Consider the following 20,893-nt stretch of genomic DNA (forward strand, 5'->3'; position numbering starts at 1 on the left):
GTAAGAATCTCAGCAGCTGGGCAAAAGCCAGACCCTGACGTGGTCTGGGAGTGTTTGCGGCTTCCCAACTGTGCAGCTCAGACGCATTGCTGCATCACTTATTCCTTAAATCAGTGGTTATTTTACATCCTCTACCTACCAGCCACAATGCTGGACTGGGCAGGTACAGAACTCCAGGAACTCTTGCAGAGACATGGATCTGGTGACACAGATTTGGCACCACAGCCAGCTGCAAGCAGACCCATGTGCCTCGGGGCTCCGTTGCTACTTGCCTGGGGGGGGGGGGGGGAAATCACTCCCAGTTTCCACTCCCAGTCCCTAGCCCTGGTCTGCTTTGGCAAGGTTCTGCCAAGTGGAAGCCCCCCAACAATGCCAGAAGAAGAAAGACAAGTTCAGGCCGCGGCCCAAGACAGAAACCTGTAAGTGCCTAAGTCATAGCTCCTGGTGATTTTTCATGCAAGAATATTAAGAGATCAGGACTCCTGCAGTCAGTAGGAATCGACATTGGCTATATGCTTATCAGAACTCAAAACAGTTCAGGCAAGAACAGTTTCTGGCAAAACCACATCTCTGGAATGGATGTTATCAGCTCCTCCTGCACACTGGAGGAAATTGGACACTGTGGTTTAGATAACCTTGGAGCGCTTGCAAGTTTCAGAAGCTTGGTTGCACAACACCCAAGATGTTAACAGCAATTTATATTCAATCATGACGACAGAAAATTCTTGTATTCAGGGAATGCTTCCTAATTCTTGTATAATACCACAGAAAGGGCAGAACCCAAATGCAGCAGCTGAGACGGAAATTCAAGGATCAATCACATGCTTGCTAAACTAGATGCAATGAGATAAGTGCTGGAACGCATCTGGAAAACAGTAGTGATGCAAGAAATGACAAACAAAACTCAAGGCAGAATTTTGAGATCTTGAGTGCTTCTTACATGAGTGATTGTGTTTTTAAAAATATTTTATTTATTTACTCGGCTGTGTCAGGTCTTAGTTACAGCGGCATGCCAACTCTCAGTTGCAGCATGTGGCGTTTAGTACCCTCACCAGGGAAACCCAGGCCCCCTGCATTGCGAGCGTGGTGTCTTAGACACTGGGCAACCAGGGAAGTCCCAGGAATTGTTTTCAGAGGCTAGAACACAGATTGATTGTGAGGAGCTGAAATCGTGCAACTCAGCCTGGGACCTGAAACCATGATCTTTTGACGAAGATCACACACCTGGCCTGAGGATGTAATGAAGCTCAGGTTCTTGATGTCTCATCGCAGAAAGAATTCAGCAATTGACCAAGTGGTAGCAAAGAAGTGGATTTATTTCGAGAAAAACACACTACCCCAAGTGTGGGCCATCTTGGAAGGCAAGAGGCCTTAAGAGAAACAAGTGGAAATGAAACAGGAGGGAAGAGGGCAGGGCACAATCTTTTAAAAAATGACACAGCAATAGGACATGACAAAAGCTGGTTAGAACCAACTAGGTCCAAGATGGCAGACAAGTTAACCTCCAGTAGAGCTTAAGCCTCAGTATACAGTCACTGTAACATACTAGCATGCTAAATGACACACCCATCAGCGTTAACGACAGATCCTGCAAGCTGTGTAGTTGTGGCGCACAGGCCTAGTTGCCCTGTGGCATGATCAGCAGGGATCAACCCGTGTCCCTTGCACTGGCAGGCAGATTCTTAACCACTGGACCACCAGGGAAGTCCTCCCCTGTCCTTGAAGTGTGAGTTCTGCCCACCGTTACCACAGTGGGGGCTGTTCTGAGGACACAGCTTTGAGAGAGCGAGGTGTGGTTGAGATCATCTGGACTAAAGGCATGACTGAAGCCTGTCAAGGCCTCTGTATAATAAAGATTCTTGTGGGTGAGTAGGGAGACCTACTTGTCTTGCTGCCGTCCAGAATAAGCTTCATTTGTTTTAAGTTCCCTTGCTTATTTTAAACCTGTCACCTACCAACCTGGAGAGGTCTACCTCTTTCTTTCACCTCTCCCTGCCCTCCGTGAACGGGGGCTGCTTTCAGAGTTTACCTAGGAAGCCCTGGAGGTTTTGAACCAACAGCTAGAACCTTTACCTCCCTCAAGTCTTTTTCCTTCTTTTGGCTGCAGCTGGTGGCATGTGGGATCTTCACTCCCCAACCAGAGATGGAACTCTGGCCCCCTGCAGTGGAAGCATGGAGTCTTAACCACTGGACTACTTGGGAAGTCCCGAATCTTTTTTCAAATGGAACTCTTATTTGGGATTCCTTCAAAGCAAACCCAATGATGAAGACCTGGGTGCAGGTAGTTTACCTGGAAGATGATCCCAGGAACTATGGTGAGGGAATGGGGAGTAAAACAAGGAGAGAGGGAGGAAAGTGTATAGAGGGTACATCTAAATAATAGTGCCACCAGGGCTCCACTCTGCTGGAGGCCCTGAGAGACTATGTAGAACATTTACCCACCGATACTCATCCCTCACTGTTTGGAGTTGCTCCCAGGAATATTACTCCCTGGCAGTTTGGGCCTACCCTGCATGGCTTGTTTTCAGATAATAGTCTCAGGCAGAGACAGAAGCTGCTGCCTTAGGTGGGAAGGATCTGCCGGAGGCAACCTCGTCTGAGCGGGTGTGGAAGAGGCACCCTCAGAGTCTGCTGGACACCTTCTCAGTGCTGCCTGCCTAGGCTGCTCTAATTGAACCTGGAGCCTGTATTCCACAGTTTCTTTGCTATCCTGGCCTTTTCTGTTGCACATATCCTTTTAGAATACATAATTTATTGTCATATGTTGCTTTTTTTTTCTTGTCTTACTTCTGACTCTTGTTCATTGATGTATATCCTAATTCCTAACCAAATGGCCTGGCATAGAGTAGGCCCTCACAAAGTAGTTATTAAATAAATGCATGAAATCCTTTTTGATGCCTCGTGGGAAAACTGGATAACTTCATTTGTTTGTCTTCAGTGTTGGAAGAAGCTTTGGGAAAAGAACACAGTCAAGCTGCCTCATGTACAAATGTGTACTGTGGGGACAATAACTCAGATTCACTGATGTCCAGGACCTGTCTTTTCTAAAATACTTTACTGCTTGTTATTACAACCATAGTATAATTTTGATTACTAATTAAACTCTACTGCAGTCCCCTTAATACTCAGTTTTCAAGGTATCACCACATATCTCATTTGATTGTTAGACAACTTTGTCACATAAAGCTAAAATTATTTACTATTCCCTTTGTTGAGAATCTAAGTAATTTCTGAATTCCCTTCTGAATTCAGAACAGTCTCTCAACTCCTCTCTGTCCCCTGACAATAACTATACTCTTTTTTTTAAAACCAGTTTTAAAAAGTGCTAAGCATATCTAAGGTTCAGGAATAATTAAGTCTCAGTTTCTATGGCTTTTGGAAGACCTTGTTTACTTATTTATTTTTTGCCTGTGCTGCATAGCATATGGGATCTTAGTTTCTGACTAGGGATCAAACCCGTGCCCCCTGCAGTGGAAGCGCTGAGTCCTAACAACTAGATTGCCAAGGAATTTTCAGACCTTGTTTGCTTGAATCAATTGTGATGACATAAGTTTCTTCTCCTCTAATTTTATCTAACGAGTCCTAAAAGAGCACAGATTTTGGACTACTCAATTGCTTAGAAACATTAAAGAAAGCTGACTACTGCATACTAGGGCTTTGATTTCCTCTTTGTTACAGGAAATCCATTTTTGCACATATTGACTATTGTGTCATAATTAGTAAACATGAAAAAGGACAGAGTTTTGGGAGGAGGAAGAGGCTATGATCTCTAGTGAGAGGAACCCCACTGCTATCTCACTGTGGATGTGTTCAGTCATGTGTCCTCATATATCACACTTGAAACCACTTGGCCAAGAGTCAGACTGAGTGTGCGAGAAATAACCAGCTCAGAAATGACAAGGAGGGAGCCAAGGAAGGTGAGCCGAGGCCACGAAGGGTCCAGGCCTGACAGAGTGTATCTTCAGGCTACACATTTGTGTTGGCTGCTACAGTTGACCAGTTGGGCACTATCTCCAGAAACAAATGTTAAAGAATAACTCAGAAACATTTAGTTACTTGCACGGAGATTAGTATTTTCCAAGCAAATAATGTATTCCACATGTGAGGGAATCAGTGCAGAGAATGAGTTAGGCACAAAGGCAAAATGAGGATGTGGTAGATTGCTACACTGGTGGTCCTTAGAGAATCAGTGAACCTCCCAGTATTCACACCCCAGTGTAGCCCCTTTTACACTGAACCTGGACTTGGCCATGTGATTTATTCTCATCTAGGGGACATCAGCAAGCGTGATGAGAACAGAGTCTTGACAAGCACTCATACCTTGGAGCTTGTCTTGGATTACTCTCTGTGGAAGCCAGAGCCATGTAAGAAGTCCAACCAACCAGAGACAGCCATGCTGTGAGGATGTCAAAGCCAGCTACATAGCAAGGCCACACAGAGAAACAATGAGGTATCATATATGCAAATAAAGCTTCTTGAGTCTTCCAGACCAGGTACCAGCCACCAGCTAAATGCAGCTGAGTGATTTCAGCTGATGCCATACAGAATGGAATAACCACCCAGCCAAGCCCTCAGTCAGTCTAGTCTACAGAATCAGGGGAAATAACATACTGTTTTATGCTACAACATCATGCAGTGATTTTTATGCAGCAATGAATAACTGTAACCAAGACTTACAAGAGAAAGGAAAGAAAGGAAACTGCATTCTTGGAATAGTGAATTTTATTTGTCTAGTTTTGGAGTAAGCTGAGTAGCTGGCACCCAGCAAAGAAGTCAGTCTGATATTCTGTCCTCAAGTAAACTGTCCAGGAATATCAAATAAAACAATTTTTGTTGTTTACTGATTCTCAAGAAAACCTTGAAGGTTTACCTACAGAACTTATTGTATAATATCTGCCAATGTCCTTCTGTTAATACTTTTGACTTTAATTAGTTCAGGTTGAACAGTGTCTCTTGGTAGAATTTTATAGAAGAAACAGAGATTGGGAAAAGACCCAACACAAAGTGGCCTGCAGAATCTGAACCCTCCCTCCGCCAACCCTACCCTAACTTCTTTTCTTCTGTTAAAAACAGCATAATTGAAATATATACACTACCATGCGTAAAATAGCTAGCTAGTAGGAAGCTGCTATATAGCACAGGAAGCTCACCTCGGTACTCTATGATAACCTACAGGGATGGGATAAGGGGGTGGGAGGGAGGTTCCAGAAGGAGGGGATATATGTATACACACGGCTGATTCATTTTGTTGTAGAGCAGAAATGAAAACAACACTGTAAAGTAATTATACTCCAATAATAAAATTTAAAAAAAGAATAAAATAAAAACAGCATCAGGGACTTCCCTGGTAGCCAGTGGTTAACAATCTGACTAGCAATGCAGAGGATGCAGGTTCTATCCCTGGTCGGGGAACTAAGATCCCACATGCTACGAAGAAACCATGCCTACGTGCCACTACTGAGCCTTGCATGCCACAACTAGAGAGTTCAAGTGCTGCTACTAAGACCCAACACAGCCAAATAAATAAATATTAAACAAAATAAAAACAGCATCAGTGGCATCAGCAGTTTGTCTGTCCAGCCCTTTAGTCAACAGTCAGAGCTACCTAAAAATGGACTATCTTAAGGCTCAGGGCCTTGCAAACATTCTTGAAGCCTGAGTTCCAACCATGGTACTGCACCAAGGAGGCAAGGGTGGAGGGGCACTTGGGAGGCAGGATCCTGGAAACGAGAGCTACTTCCCAGGGCCAAGTGGTTAACTGGGATCTCCCTGAATGGTGGGACTAAGGATGACAACAAAAGACAAAAAGGACAAAGAAGAGGTTAACTGGTGACACAGAAATGCAGACAGAAACAGAGGAAAGAGCTGAAACACTCACAGAACAGAATTACACAAAGTTAAGTAGAATTAAAATTTATTTGGAAGACAGGGTGAGTCCATCACTGGTGACTGGAGCTCTGAGGCTGCACTTTCTCCTCAGGAAGCTGGGCTGGAATGGGGTGGGCTGTGTTTGGCAAGGGCTGTGGTGGTTTGGGATCTAAGTAGATGAGCAGAATTAGTTTTTGAAGACTGGCACTTTTCACACCAACCCAAAACTCACCCATTTGTCCTCTGCAGCTCTCCATTACCCATTGTCTCTACTCCCTGGGTTAACCCCCATTTTCTCAACCACCTCTCACCTGCCTGGTTCCCCAGCTGGGCCTCAGGTCGGTCTCCCCAGAGCACATGCCTTGGGTTGTTGAGGAACCGTTGGCTGCGCTGGCATGTCAGGCAGGTCTGTACAGTCCAGCGCTGACCCTTGCAGCCTGGAATGCATGTGGGAGAAAGAGAGTGCCCAGGTTTAGGAGAAGAAAAGGTCTCCTGAATCCAGTGTTGCCTCCATTGTTTTCTAGTAGGGATTCTCCTTCCTCCCCACCTTGACCGAAAATTTGACGGTGTCAGGTCCCTGAACAAAGTGTATCATTTTCTTGGCACCCTTTTAAGACAAAGTCCAAACTCCTTAACAAGCCTCTTCAAGATCTGCCCTGTTTCCCTCTCCCACCTCAGGTCTTGCCCTTGCCCACCTCAAAGCCCGCCTCCTGAACTCTCAGTTCCTTGACAGCACTGCAGGCTTTCTTTCCTGAGGCCTCACAAGTGGCAAGGGTTTCCATCTCCTACTCCCCTGCTCTTATAATGAACCTTCCCACCACTGGTTTAAATAACTTAGTACTCTACTCCCCTAACTGAAGCATTTTTCTAGGCTATTCTAATCGTTCCTGTCTTAGTCCATCCTATGAGACCATATTTCAAAGAGAATGTTGATTCTAGAGCAATCCTTGACACATCTCAGAAAAATAATTCTTGAATGAATGAATGAAGATGGTAATCATCCTCCATGATGTCAAATAACATCTATTATCGTGGCCGGGCGAGGCTGCCTCTCAGGGGAACATCATTTTTCTACTGCCCAGATCTGTCTGTCCAAGTGGAGTTAACTCAGAGAAAGCCGGCAACTCCAATCCCACACCTGGCACGCGTCTGCCTCGAGAAAGAGACCACTACCTGTCCCCTCCCCAGCTCACAGGTGTTCCTCATACATCCCACCTTAGCAAGAGGGAGCACTCACGTCTCTGGCGCTGGGTGCAGGTCAGACCCGGGATGAGGAGGGAAGAGCAGCCACGGCAGAGAGTCCGCTTCACCGAGGGGTCCCTGGGGGCGGAGGCAGGTGGTGGTCTGGGCGTCCGCTCTCCCTCTCCAGTCTTCCCCCGTCCCGCCCGCTGCCGGGCTCCATAACCCCTCTTACCGCCGTAATACGAGCCGCTTCGCTATGGTCCTCTCCGTGTGGCAGTAAAACCTCGCTAGCGCCTGGTTCTCCGGGTCCTGCGCGAGGACGCAGTGGGCGGCCTGGGGGAGTGAGCCGTCACTGGGGGCCCTCCGCATTGGGCTCCCCGCCGTGCGTGAGCCGCGGACTCACCTGGTACAAGAAGTTGAGCCTCTGGAAGGCCTCGCGGTCCTTCACCGGCCCCGCCATCCACGCCGAGCGAGCTCTCCACACGCTACCGTCCACTGGCCCCGCCCCCAGCATAGCCACGCCCCCGGCGTCCGCGTAAGACCTCCTGGGAATTGTAGTTCCGGGAGCCGTGTGCCCTCCTTTCTTTCTGGCCTTCCTTTCTCTGGCGCCACCCTGTGGCCTCACAGACCAACTATTTGCAAATCCACCCTGGCCCTGCAATCAAGAGCCCGGCGGCCTCCTCCTCCTCTTTCTCAAGCCAATATTAGGCAGAAACTGTAGAAGTTAGTTGAGCAGAAGTCTTAAAACCTTAAACATCGTCAGGGCAGAAGACTCTTCTCTTTAGACAGATAGGTTGGGAGATGGTTAGGTGCAGTTTATACCTGGCTAGACTTTCTGCCCTATGTTCCTGAAGACAAAGGCACATGCCTGTAAGACCTACAGACAGAAGTAGCAGGTCTCTCGTTTTACAAAAAAGCACTGATGCTAGTGGGAGTGACGCTGGAAAGGATCATGAGGGTAGTGGAGGGAGGGAAGAGGGCTCCTGGCTCTTAGAAAGCAAAGCTTCCTCCCAATCTTTTCCACTTACCAGATGCAGTGCTGGCCACAGTAGGTGATCCTCACTAACCCCTAGTCTTAGGAACTGAGCACAGAAATCTTTCAATAGCATCCCCTCCCCTGGAAGAAACATCCCCTGTAGTACTTCACATCCCTCCCTTCAATCTCCGCCTCTCCTTTGCTGTTTGACCTCCTGCTTCTGCTTCATAATTAATACCACTCCTTCCTGAGGTTAGAAGTAGAGGGACAGAATATGCATAAACCCTGAGACAGGAGAGGGCAGCAATATCAGGAGAGGATGAGAATTCTCTCCTTTCTCAATCACCGCCCCTACACCTTGCCCCAATCAGGACTCCAGTTTGAAAAGAAATGGCTGAAATTCCTCTCAGATTACTTTCACAAGGCCCTCCAGACTCATATGAGGAGTATGCTTAAAAGGCAGATATGCCCAGGCCCACGCCAGACCTCAATCAATCACTGAGGGCAAGCACCAGGAATATGCCTTTTTTTTTTTTTTTTGCCACACTACAAGGCTTGTGGGATCTAAAGTTCCCCCACCAGGGATCAAACCCAGGCCCCCAACAGTGAAAGTGTGGAGTCCTTACACTGGACTGCCAGGGAATTCCAAGGAACATGCATTTTTTTAACATTGAAGTTTCTAACACATCAACAGAGGTTATTGTTAAATTACCACAGGACACAAAGATCACTTCAGTGGATCCTTTGTTCCATATTATGTTTTACCAACCAAAGCATCTTGCCACAAAGAACCACAGTCAAGGCACAAAGGTAAGAGGAGAGTCTGGACAAAGTCCTGTTGAGGTGGCAGGAGGAGCTGAAATGCCCTCAATAAACTGCAGTTTCTTGTCCCAGTCTTCTGTGAACCCCTGATTAGTCAGTAGCAGATAATCCAGTCATTTTAGTTTGGTTTGGCATGCATTGCGTTACCTTTTCTGACAACATATGTACCCTATAGGTTGTTTATTTTGGCCTAACATTAAAATGATTTACATTCTCTGATAGGAGAAGTGGCAAAACGTGAAGGATGGCAACAAACAAACAAAAAATCGGCTCTTATGAACCCTAGTTCCAGGCCAGATGCACACAGGCCAAAGGAAGTTGCCTGTCTGGCTCTTCCCTAAACATACTATCCTCTTCTACCCTGTCCCCAGGGTAAGGAAGACACCAGTTTCTTTCTCCCTGTCTGGCTTGGATACCTTAGTTAGGTAACAAGGCTGACAACTTGGGAGCAGCTACTTGTAGGCATTCTTTAAGGCCAGGGCTTTGGATAGGAATGCTTTTCTCTTTCCTCTAATACCTGACTCTCTCCTTTCCAAGTTTCCTTGGAGAAGCAATGAGAGGGTAGATGTGTCTTGCATGATCTCTTGCATCTTGCCCCTTCAGATGAGCAAGGTAACAGCTCTTGGAGACAAATAACTACAAGAAGGCAGGTGATAAGCCAGGCCTGCTGGAGGTGGAGGCAGGGACCTGGGTTCTCTCTCTTCCTATTCCCTCCTCCTCACATTCCTACCTCTGGCCAATCCTACTCATAATGGAACCAAAGAAACCCTTCTCTCTTTCATTAGTCTTTAGGAATCGGTTCCTTTAGCCCTCTTTCCTGATCTTTGTTCTCAACTTCTTGATGCCCAATCTCTGCCCTGAAAATAACTCCTCAACTTCTAGACCCATGAGAACAACTGTCATTCACCTTTATTTCAATTGAGAGGTACAAAGACCCCTGTGATCTTCCTTAAAAAAACAAGTCTATTCTGGGTCAAAGAAACCCCTGAAAGGCTGTACAGGGGTTTCTGTTTCCTCCTCTGGTTTGAGCAAGTCAGACCCTTCCACAGACTTGTTGTTTCTGGAAAAGTCTCTCCTTCCTTCCCAACTGGTCCTTGTGCAATAGAAAACCTGATGGACTTCAGGGGAGACCACCCCCTGAGAACCAGCTCTCCACCCCGTCAGGAGGGAGCCAGTGCAGAGCTCTCGACCTAGTCCAGTCCAACCCACTCCTCCACAGAAACCATTCGGGAAGCCAAGGTGTTCTCCCACACGGTTCAGAGCCAGAACCAGGCAGACACGAAGACATTCCAGCAGGTCACAGGAAGGAAGGCCCGCAGCTCTTGACCCTGCCTCACCCTGATGATTCCCACGCCCCTTCCTGTCACTCCCAATCTGTTGGGGGCCTGATGGTGAGCGGTGCAGCATTCTTCCGACCAGCCCGGATACCTGGATAGAAGAGGGGCCAAAGTTTCTCAGTAAAAGTATCAGTGAAGGTGTAGATATGAGAGCGGTCTGTGACGTTGTAAAAAGACAGTGTGCCGGCCTCATAGTCTAGGAATATACCCACCCGCTTGGGTTTCACCTTGATGTGCAAAGGGGTAAAAGGCGTGGTAGTGGCTGCATACTTGTCCCCGTTCAACAGCCGCACCCGCCAGTAGCCAGTCTCAGGCAGCGGGGTCAGTTCACCCTTCCGGCTCACGGAGTCCCGGCACACGCCCACCGCCCAGTGGGTCTTGTCGCCCACCTCCACCTCCCAGTAGTGTCGGCCTGAGGTGAAACCCTCAGTAGCCAGGACGCAAGGGTAGAAGGTGAAACGCCGTGGAGTATCAGGGAGATCCCGGAGTCTTGTCTCCACGAACTTGACGCTCTTACGATCTTCCGACAGGACTAGGTTAGGATGAGCCGTTTCAGGGTCCAGGGTCACATCCGCTGGCGGGAGAAGCCACAGTGGGGAGCTAGATGAGGATGGGAATAGCTAAAAGCCCCCGCCTCGCTCTTCCAGCCTGCCTTTACAAAGCCTGCCCCCTGAAAGCCTCCAGAACCCCGTGGTTTGGTTAACCTTCTCAATCCTCAGTGTCACCTAAGGGAGCCGAGGGGAGGGGAGGGGAGGGAACAACAGCTTCTCATCCTGGCCCTAAAATAAACAGGTAATGATCTCTTGACTCCGCAAGGGCTGCTGGTTGAGGCTCCTGCCTGATCCTCCCTGTATTCCTCTGATATCATCATGCATCTCACTGGGTGGAGAAGCACAAGGCACAGACCAAGGGCCAGAAACCATGAAAAATGTTAAGAAGGATACAGAGCAAGAGAGCATTACAGTCTGGCAATAGGGTGACCACGTGTCTGTTCTCTAACAGTCTGGCTTATGCCTGTTTTCTGAGTAAGTATTAATGAGACTCCCTTTCATTCTCAAGAGGAGACCAGTTTTCAGCAAACTATTTAACCTCTTTGGGTCCCTATTTAGAAAAGTGTGGGACTAAGAGGAGACCAGTTTTTGGCAAATTATTTAACCTCTCTGGGTCCCTATTTAGAAAAGTGTGGGACTAAGAGCAGATGACACCTGAGGCTTCTCACTTTGAGTTCTGCGATTGAGAGTGAGATTAATAATGAATTAATTTTATTTTTGGCTGCACTGGTCTTTGTTGCTATTCATGGCTTTCTTTAGTTCCAGCAAGCGGGGGCTACACTTCCTTGCCACGTGCTGGCTTCTCTTGTTGCAGAGCACAGGTTCTAGGCGTGTGAGCTCAGTTGTTGTGGTTCATGAGGCTTAGTTGTTTCATGGCATGTGGGATCTTCCCAGACCAGGAATCGAACCCATGTCCCCTGCATTGGTAGGCAGATTCTTAACCACTAGACCATTATGGAAATCCCCAGAGTGAGATTAAAAGCCAGGTAAAGGAGTGGATGTGGATATGGGCATGAAAAGTGACAGCAGGGATAACTGAAGTCCAGGTAAAGTAGGACCTAAAGACTTCCTTTTCTTCTGCTGATTCCCTTTGCTAGTTTCCTTTTGGGAACAACTCACCAATTAGCTGTTTAAGGATTTTCCTTAGTGCAAAGTACTGTCGGGGGAAATTGCTGAAGTTCTTTTCCAGCTCTATGGATACTGAAGTCACCTCCATGGTCTTCACCTTCTCACATCTAGGAGGGATGGGGAGATAGGGGAAGAAAGGGCAGGGTCAGGGGAAGCTCCAGCTTAGTCACTATTCAGATGTTGTCATCTTTAGGGAGAAACTAAAATTATTCATCCTCGTACTTTCTCCTCTCTCAAGACAAGTACTCACTGCTTTCTTTTACCTATCTATGGAAAGAGAGATGGTCCCCTGGACAAATCCTTAAGAATGAGTTTTAGAACTTTCTGGAAGTACTGTTATATTTCATGCAAAGAGATACCACCCCTACCCCCCAACCCATTCCTCCTTCCATCTTGTTTGGACATGATTCCACCCACAGCCCCAGGCAGAATCTGGTTCTATTACATTATCTTGGTATCTACCCTACCAAGGAAGTCCTGATGCTCAAAGGGTAAAGGGGACTAGTACTCCCAATCATTTGCTCTGTAATTGGCTTCATGGATGCAAAAACCCTTCTCCCTTTTTCTACCCAAACACTGCATGACTTTCCCATTCTTACTCCCCCAACTCCCTATTGCAGCCCTACTCTTTTAAGCCAAGACCTAACTCACTCAAAGAGATACAAGAATCACTTACTTTTCCAGGGTACTTTTGACATCCTAGAGGAAGGAGAAAAGAAAGCAATATTGGTCCTGGTAGTCAAGGGCCCTACAGGCAAATGGTTCCCCTCCTCCCCAAAGTTCTAGAACTATTAAACAGGCACAGGGCAGACTAAAGGTCACAGTGCAAAGGGGACGAACTCCAGAGGGATCTGAGTACATCTTTCCCAACCTAACCCCCACCTTCAGCTCTCGGTCATCATGAAACTTGGTAATTGATGTCACTTCCAAATAGTTTCCTGTGTGTTTGTCTTCATTCCTCAAGAACACTGGGAGCTCAATGCCAGGGATAGGATTGTGTCTGCTCTTTGCTCTGTCCCCCAAGTACCAACCACACACCTACCTCCTTGAGAATCAGTAGAGATAGTTCTAGACTGCTGGCATAGGAATGAATCACTCTCTCCCATTGTGGTTTGGTATCCCTTGTCTAGTACTGGTTAATAAATATTAATAAGTGCATGCCAATCCTGATTTGTGAATACTTGGGGTCCAGAAGACAAAGAAGACAAAATCTCTGCTCTCCCAAGGATTTCCCAGTTTAATGTGGAAGGCAGAACACACATACATGAAAGGACATGAGAATAAATACCAAGCAATATATAACATGCAGATAAATATACAATGAAGCCTCACTGATTCAAATGCTGGTAATGTGATCTCTAAGATAAAAAATGTTTCCTGGAGTCTTGCTAACACCATTCATTTGCTTAAGAAAACAGACTATTTCCAACATTTTAGAGGCACTATTTACATATCAAAAGCAGCATGTTACTATACATTATTTCAAGTGTCATCACACTATATTTCTGTTCTTTTTGAGCACTAGGTAAATCAAGTTCCAGGACTTAAAAGTAACGGTCACTGCATTTTACACAATTTTTAATGCATAGATTTTTCACTAATTTAGACTAGACTGCCCTCCTCTCCAAAAAGTGAGTTTTTTCTTTGGTACAAATTAAGCATGTAATTGTTGACAAGACATAGGAACACAGAAGTGATCAAAAGGGGATGTGAGAAATCAGAGAAGCCTTTCTGTAGAGAAAGATCCTTTCAGCATGTCTGGAAGAAAGAACTGGATTTAGAGAGGCAGCGTGGAGGAGTGAGCATTGCAGGCTGACAGAATGACCTGTGCAAAGCTAGACTGTGCTCGGCCTGATTGGCTATGCAGGGGCAAAGGTCGAACCTTAAGCATCTCGAAGCCCGACTGTAAGCACTTGCCCTCCACCTCAGCAGCCAAGTGGGCGAGGTCCCGGCGCTTGTCTCCAAGGTGAGCAGCATTTTCTCGGAGGCGCTGTAGAATGTCCTGTTCCTCCTCCTCTAGCCGTGAAAGTAACACCTGTTGCTCTTCATCCAGCCGCCGGTGAAGCTCTTCAAATTCCTTTAGGATCTGCTGTCGACGACTCTCCACTAGTCTCTGAGAACAGAGGGTGGGTGTTACGTTTAACAGGGTCAGTGGGGCATAGGAATACCATTCCTCACCCACCATGTCTATGAATTCACAAACGTCAAGTGTCATTGGAAAGAGTTTAAAAGGACACTCATGTTTCTCTCCATTGATATTTCCTTCTGTAAAGAATGGCTCCATCCCCATCAGCACCCCTACTGATGACTTGGGATGAAGACCATTGAGATAAAAAAATAAACCAATGCTGAAAAAAATTATTTTATTTACTGAATTAACTTCTAAAAAAGCTATACTTTTATGTTTTAGTAAAAAAATTCAAGACATAAGAACTCAATAATATGACAAGTACTATTAACAGGGATACTGGTATAATACCACTGTAATAATATGACAAGTACTAATAGCAGAGATACCTCTGCTATTTCCTACTCTAAGTTCTAGCTAACACAAATTGTCAAGAAAAGGAAAGCACAAATACGGGAAAGTTAAGAGATTGTCATCATTTGTACACTGTAAGACATCTACTTGATAAAAACCAGAGATGGAAAAACTGGAAAAGTATCAGAATCAGTAAGATTTTAGTAATGGACTGTTATAAAATATAAATTTAGATTTCAGGGCTGAGCCTGCTAAATAGTTTCAAGTCACTTCAGAGATTGACAGTTTACACCTCAGGAATGGGTTATAGACGTGAAAAAATAAAAGGGGCAGTGGTTCTGGAGGTAGGGACGAGGGAGAGGGAAGAAAGAGAATTCAAAAGGTCACTGAAGGAAAGTTGGTGACTGGTGACAGCTTCTGAGACCACTGAAATGATAATTTACATTAAAAAAAAAAAAACCACACCACAGTTCTATTCAAGCATTTAGCAGGTTTTTAAACTTTCTATTTCCTTCTCCATCCTTTACCTTTAAGAATGTGATCAACAGGAAAAGGAAAGCTAATGATTAGGAATAAACTTCATTTTCACTGATTTTAAGTGTTACAGGACAATAACTTTTTTAAGTTTACCTTTGCAATCAAAATTAGTTCAACTTTTTAAAAATTCAAATGCTTGTTTTTAAAATGCATAAAGGACCAAGGTAGTAATACTTGCTTCCCGTTGAAATGTTGCCATTGTTAAAAAACAAACAAACAAACACTAGTGTTTCCACTGATTTCAAACTTGTATTTAGTTCTTGGTAATCCCTAAATCTCATTTATTTCTTCTGGAAGGCTTTAATGACATTGAGTTTCTCTGCCACATTCTTGGGAATTTGCAACTGTGCTTTTTGTGCCTGTTGTTTCTATTTTCTCTACTTGACAGTAAGCTCAAGGGGGGCAAGGACCATGTTTTTGGTCATCAATGGTCTGGTGTCAAAGGCAGGTGTGGCCTATACTGAAATCTTAATAAATATTGATTCCTGCAGAATTAGTATCTCTGGTTTTGCCACATACTGGCTTGGATACGATCTTGGACTAGACACTGATCCAAGTTCTATATCCTTCTGTGTAAACTGGGGATAACAAGACTTACCATATATATAGGGTATCTAAGTTCACTCTTGCCTAATATGCTTTGCTAGACTCCCTTCTCCTTTTTTTGTACCTTCCCTATGTTCCACTGGGGCCAAGTCTAGCCTGACCTCTTAGAACTTAAAACTGGGCAGAACCAAGCATAAGACCTAATATAATACTTTAAGTTTGCAATGTCATGAACACCTAATGAATTAATGCCCAGGAATCAATAAATACTAATTATTACTGTTACAATTAATACATCTTTCACTGTCCAGTAGAAGAAATAAGGCAGATACCAAAATACCAGGCTACAAATATGATAATACTATAGAAAAGATGTGAAATAGTATGAAACTTAAGAAAGCGAATTTCTGAAGAGTCAGGAAAGGCTACATAGTAAATGGTTTTCATTTTAGGATGGACAGGATCCTATAAGTAGAAGATGGGAAGGGGAAGAACATTCTAGGAACCCATACTACCTAGCATACTCGAGCTTATGTGAATTAAGAGAATGTGGTCCTAATGTGGCTGGGGGCTCTGGGAGCTCTTGGGCAGCTTCTTCATCCTTCCTCCCCAGTGTACCTTCCACATTCTCCAGCAGAGAGCCTCCTTCCTGCTCTACAAAGAAAAGGAGACCAACGGCCATGAACTCCCTCAACTTGCCAAATCCTTCACCTCTTATATCCTTCTCCTCAACTCTTAATCCATGACAAGTAACTTAAGCACAATGTTTAATGACAATCAAGCTTAATAAAATATCATTGTTTTTGAGAGAAGAGCATTTTTTAATAAACCAAAAATGGTGGATTAAATGACGTGTCACTAATGTTTAGTTAAATAATGTTCAGTTAAATAATGTGTGGCTAATGTTCAGGGATTCCCTGGTGACTAAGATGGTAAAGAATCTGCCTGCAATGTAGGAGACTTGGGTTCGATCCCTGGGTTGGAAGATCCCCTGGAGAAGGGAATGGCAACCCACTCCAGTATTTCTGCCTGGAAAATTCTAAGGACAGAAGGAACCTGGTGGGCTACAGTCGATAGGGTCACAAACAGTCGGACACAACTTAGTGACTAACAACAATATTCAGTTAATTGCCGGTAGGGCAGGCCAAATGGGACTGCCTGCCTTTACCTTGAGTTCGCCAGGCTTCTTCTCCTCAGAGGACTTACAGCGGCTAATCTCCTGCAGCTTCTGCTCCAGGGGCTCCAGGCACTTCTGCAGTTTTTCCTGAGAGGTGTGAAGTAGAACAACATTTGTGGTTGGCTGGTACAGCCTATGTTCAGAGTCTAACCCATCTGTTTTAAACTACTTGCTTTCTATTCATCTGACCACCTCTTGATCCAACTCCCTTCCTTGCTCATCTTAAGTGTCAACTTCCTACAGGTCCCTTCTGCTGACACCAGCCCGTCTCCATGCCTTCCTTGATTGCAAAACTTTCATTGAATCTCACTGTGTCCAGCTGTCACCAACTCTCTGTCCTTCCCTAGCCCTATTCATTTTCTAACTGAAGGAACTACTTGTACTGACAGTGACCTTATGTACCCTGATATCCTTCTGGTTTTTTTTGCTACATGGCAGGCAGGGTCTTAGTTCCGTGACCAAGGACTGAATCCCTGCAGCATTGGAAGCATGGAGTCTTAACAACTGGACAAATTGAAAAATTTGTTTTCCTATACAACTCTAACCAATTGCAAATAAAATAAAATCTTGATTATTCTATGAATTACCATAAAGTCTTGTTTGTAAGACTTCATTAACATAATTAGGTAAACTACTTGATAGAGTGCTAAGACAGTAAAATCTCTAGTTTCTATTACTCAAACATTTACCCTGTGTCTCAGCAGTAAATTAAACCAGATGCCATGTTACCCATTATCTGGGGAAGATGCAAACAGGCTGGTTCAGCTTAGCCTGGTTGGGATCATTCTAAAATGATGTTACCTGTTCCCAATACCAGTGGGTAAATATGCGGTGTGCTGAGCAGGAGGACAGAATGAAGAAACCAGACCATTTTTTAGTTCTTAAGTCTGAGATTCTCTGTATGGTTTCATTCATTTATGAAAAATAGGATACATTTTAAGACCACACATACTCAAATGTGTTACAACAGTCAAGAGAGAAATTTGGGGGTACTTCTCACTGCTCTTCATGCCTGAGGACAACCAATCGGACGGGACTATGTGCACCGCCCCCACCCCACACTCACCCCCCCAGTATGTAGCTCTGAGGGGACTAGAGAGTGAGGACCAGAGACAGTCTTGCCCTCGGGAACTCATGATCCTCTACCCAGGTAGCCTCCCATCCTCTGGGCTCCTCCCTCTTGCCCTACATTGACATCAAGTGTCTGGTTCCCCACCTTGTACTCCTGTGTGGCATCATCCAGTGGCACGACGGTGTGGGCCCGGTGGGTGTGGGAAATTGCACATATCAAACACACAGCCTCCTGGTCCTCATAGCAGAAGAGGCTGAGGGCCTCATGGTGCTGGGGGCAGAGGCTCTCATCTCGGATCTTCCGCTTGACGGCCTGCAGCTGCTTAGCAATTTCCACCATACTGCCCAGCTGTCGATTAGGCCGGAGACTGCGATAGCGGGACGTCTTTCGACATACAGGACAAGGGAAGTCCCTCTCTAGGTCCTCCCACCAGCGAGTGATGCAAGCTTTGCAGAAGTTGTGCCCACACTCAATGATGACAGGCTCCTTCAGATATTCCAGGCACACAGAGCAACTTGCCTCCACCTGTAGGTTCTCCAGAGCTGCAGCTGTGGAGGCTGCAGAGGCTCCGGCCTCTAACAGACTTGTCTCTGCCATTATTTAACTTCAGGTTAAGAAGAGAGAAGAGAAGAAAAAAATGTTAGTGGGGGGGGGTTAATTTTTTTGCATCCCTGGCCTGACATTTACCCCCACGTTAAATCCTAACTCCAGATTTAGCACTGTCATGGTATTTTTACATCTTCTGTCCCACTAGTCAATCTCTTTGGTTTCTCCATTTTCAAAAATTGTGACTCCCAGCTATCAGCAAACTGACACACAACCCTCAGTCTCGTCTTTCACCACTGCCTTCTCTTGTTAGAAGCAGAGGCTTCTTTCAAGTCTAGCCCAGAGTATTCATCCTGATCCAGGTTCATTCCACTGCATCTTAACAGTTTCAGAAACATGTATTCTTAATTTGACATCTTTTTCTAATAGATGAAAAAAAAGAGTATGGGAAAGTGAAAAGTGCCTTAAGAGTCAAAGCATTAAGATTGCTTAAATCAAGTATATTTTAAAGTTTAATGCTACGGAAGAGTTCTACTACAATAGCCCACTGAAGCCTAAGCTTGATTCTCTGCCACTGTTCCCTCAGCCTTTCAAACGGTAAATATTGAAATGAGTTAGGCAAGGGTGACAACCTCTTCTTTTCAGAAAAGTGTGACACTATGCTTCCCTTTACCAGGCCTAGAAGAAGTGTGCACTCATCATGGAATGAAATGATTCATACAACAACTGTTTCCTATTTGTGTGCATTTGGATGTTTGGAGCTGCTGTATTACGGTAGCTATACCAAAGAGTTTATTACTGAGCCCAGGGCAATGATTTCTTGAAAAGAAGAGTTGACAAATTTATTCTAAGTATTCAGTGCTGATTGGAGTCTTTTGAAATAGTTATTGATAACTAATTCCTTGGATATACTGTACTTCCAACTAATAGATTCTCGGGTGGTTGGGAATTAAGAGAGAAAAGTAAAGTGGCAATCAAAAACTCTAATGAAGCCTCAAAAGAATCGGAAATGCGCCTGAGAGATGTATAAAGCAGAAGGCTGGTCTCTGTTCCATCCTTAAAACATAACCACTATTATCCATGAAATATTTCATTTCTCTACCGCTTAACCTCTCTTTCTAAGGAACCCAACAGAATAGAATTTAGTAGGTCTATCTATGTTTAGAGAGAAGTGGCCATGTAGTGAGTTGGGTTAACAATGATTATTTCTGTATATACTGATGGCAAACGTGAAAAGTGTTTAATTTGGAGTAGGAACTGATAACATATTTGGACCTGAATTTCTCCCTCAATCACGAGAGAATTGGATGATTTTTCTCTACCTACAGGAATCCAACTTCGACCAGTAACCCTTGCCTTTTCCTAATCTTCTAGAAATTAGGTGGTCGCCTCGCCCGAGATGAGTTGAACTGTATGCTGAGTTAGGGACCAGGATGGATCTAGACTGGCGAAAATGTAGCGTTAGAGAGAGATGGGGAAAAGGTTAGGGAAGTATGGGGACAGGGCTTGGAGCTACAGCATTAGTGATGCCTTGGGTCATTTCCCCCCCATTCCTCGTGTCTCAGTAGAAGGGCAAACTTCAGAGAGGTCCTCATTGTGTTTCTACCACTGTTGGGGGTCCCACCTTGCGACCCTTTCCTGAGCGTGGTCCACAACTCGGTCCCACCCCCGTCTCCATCTTCTCCCGCCTGATCTGGTGCAGGGGGGCTGGAGAAGGGGGAGAGGAAACGTCGTTGTTGGCAGGGAGGGAGGGATGCGTGTCCAGGTGAGAAGGTGTGACGTGAAGATGGGATGCCCGCCGCTATGACGCAGCCGAGACCCGCGGTGACGGCGTCAGAGTTTCACCCGGGGAGGCGAGCGGCAGCGGGACGGGGTAACGGCGGGGTAGCCAAGCAACGCCGGACGCGCTGACGTCGCCGGGGCGGCAAAACGTCCGCCCGGGCCTGAAACGGGCGGAGGCAGCTGTGGTTACGTGCGGGGGGCCGGTGACGCAGTCGCGGGGCGCTAGGACGCGGCGTGCGGAGCCGGTGGGCGGGGGCAGGCCCCAGGGCCCCGGCGCGGCGGCGGGACAGCACCTACCTTCCCGGCTTCGGGTCCGGGAGTGCGGGGCGCGGAGCCGCCGGAGCGCTGCCTCCCTCCTTCCTCCTCCCCCCGCCCCCGCCCCGCAGCGCGACACACAATACTCGCCGGAAGCGGAAGCCGCGCCGAGAGGCTCGTGTCAGTGGAAGTCGGGGTGTCGGCGGGCAGCCGCGGGAGGGCTTAGCGGCGCCTGCGGAACAAGAAGGCGGGGGGCCGGAGGTGAGAGCCAGTTGGAGGAGTCAGGGGCGAGAAGAGGCCCGGAGGGGCAGGTGGCTGGAATGCGGTCGTCCAGGTGATCCGAGGAATCCGCTGGAGAAAGAGGGCCGCGCATGCGCGTGGCGGAGCGCTGAAGCCCATTGCCCTCAGGGCGCCTAAGAGCGTCGGGGCAAGCGGTGCTGTCCCGCCCAGGGTCGGTGCCCGGACTCTGGCCTGGCTCGGTTGGTCCCTGGTGGCGCTGGGAGCCGTCGAGGGCGTAGCAGGGGCGGGTTGCGGACTTTGAGCTACACTTCTCTTTCGGGCCAGTCTCGGGAGAAGGTGGCTCGCCGAGTCGGCGGCCAATAATGTGGCGATCCTGCTGGTCTCAGCTGGCA

The 20,893-nt window shown here is 46.4% G+C and overlaps 2 protein-coding genes across 4 annotated transcripts; both read right to left on the minus strand.

The window, feature by feature from the left end:
* Positions 1 to 5,897: 5,897 nt before the first annotated feature.
* RPP21 (ribonuclease P/MRP subunit p21) lies at positions 5,898 to 7,669 on the minus strand. Of its 2 annotated transcripts, none has more exons than XM_020888803.2 (5): positions 7,454 to 7,669; positions 7,283 to 7,359; positions 7,106 to 7,188; positions 6,180 to 6,305; positions 5,898 to 6,037 (listed from the first exon to the last, which is right to left on the minus strand). In XM_020888803.2, the coding sequence occupies exons 1-5, from the start codon at positions 7,562 to 7,564 to the stop codon at positions 5,940 to 5,942; spliced, it is 495 nt and encodes a 164-aa protein (XP_020744462.1). In that variant the 5' UTR covers positions 7,565 to 7,669; the 3' UTR covers positions 5,898 to 5,939. The 2 variants fall into 2 exon arrangements, with proteins under 2 accessions (XP_020744462.1, XP_020744461.1); XM_020888802.2 differs by having other exon boundaries at positions 7,283 to 7,383.
* Positions 7,670 to 9,735: 2,066 nt separating this feature from the next.
* Positions 9,736 to 20,529, minus strand: TRIM39 (tripartite motif containing 39). Of its 2 annotated transcripts, none has more exons than XM_020888785.2 (7): positions 20,304 to 20,529; positions 17,823 to 18,282; positions 16,598 to 16,693; positions 13,747 to 13,977; positions 12,541 to 12,563; positions 11,856 to 11,971; positions 9,736 to 10,759 (listed from the first exon to the last, which is right to left on the minus strand). In XM_020888785.2, exons 2-7 carry the CDS (start codon positions 18,273 to 18,275, stop codon positions 10,212 to 10,214), a joined length of 1,467 nt encoding a protein of 488 aa, XP_020744444.1. In that variant the 5' UTR covers positions 18,276 to 18,282; positions 20,304 to 20,529; the 3' UTR covers positions 9,736 to 10,211. The 2 variants fall into 2 exon arrangements, with proteins under 2 accessions (XP_020744444.1, XP_020744445.1); XM_020888786.2 differs by lacking the exon at positions 20,304 to 20,529 and adding an exon at positions 19,849 to 20,178.
* Between the last annotated feature and the right edge of the window lie 364 nt (positions 20,530 to 20,893).

Source organism: Odocoileus virginianus, chromosome 27 (genome assembly GCF_023699985.2).
Source record: "Odocoileus virginianus isolate 20LAN1187 ecotype Illinois chromosome 27, Ovbor_1.2, whole genome shotgun sequence".
NCBI lineage: Eukaryota > Metazoa > Chordata > Mammalia > Artiodactyla > Cervidae > Odocoileus > Odocoileus virginianus.

What these genes read in the sequence shown, in the direction of transcription:
- TRIM39 (XM_020888785.2), bottom strand. Translation starts at nt 18,275, where the DNA reads ATGGCAGAGACAAGTCTGTTAGAGGCCGGAGCCTCTGCAGCCTCCACA. An exon ending in ATGCCACACAGGAGTACAAG is followed by an intron (nt 16,694 to 17,822) that starts GTGGGGAACCAG and finishes CACACCTCTCAG; the next exon opens with GAAAAACTGCAGAAGTGCCT. An exon ending in AATCCTTAAACAGCTAATTG is followed by an intron (nt 10,760 to 11,855) that starts GTGAGTTGTTCC and finishes TTCTCCCGCCAG; the next exon opens with CGGATGTGACCCTGGACCCT.
- RPP21 (XM_020888802.2), bottom strand. Translation starts at nt 7,564, where the DNA reads ATGCTGGGGGCGGGGCCAGTGGACGGTAGCGTGTGGAGAGCTCGCTCG. An exon ending in AAGCGGCTCGTATTACGGCG is followed by an intron (nt 7,189 to 7,282) that starts GTAAGAGGGGTT and finishes CTCCGCCCCCAG; the next exon opens with GGACCCCTCGGTGAAGCGGA. An exon ending in CCAGCTGGGGAACCAGGCAG is followed by an intron (nt 6,038 to 6,179) that starts GTGAGAGGTGGT and finishes TCATCTACTTAG; the next exon opens with ATCCCAAACCACCACAGCCC.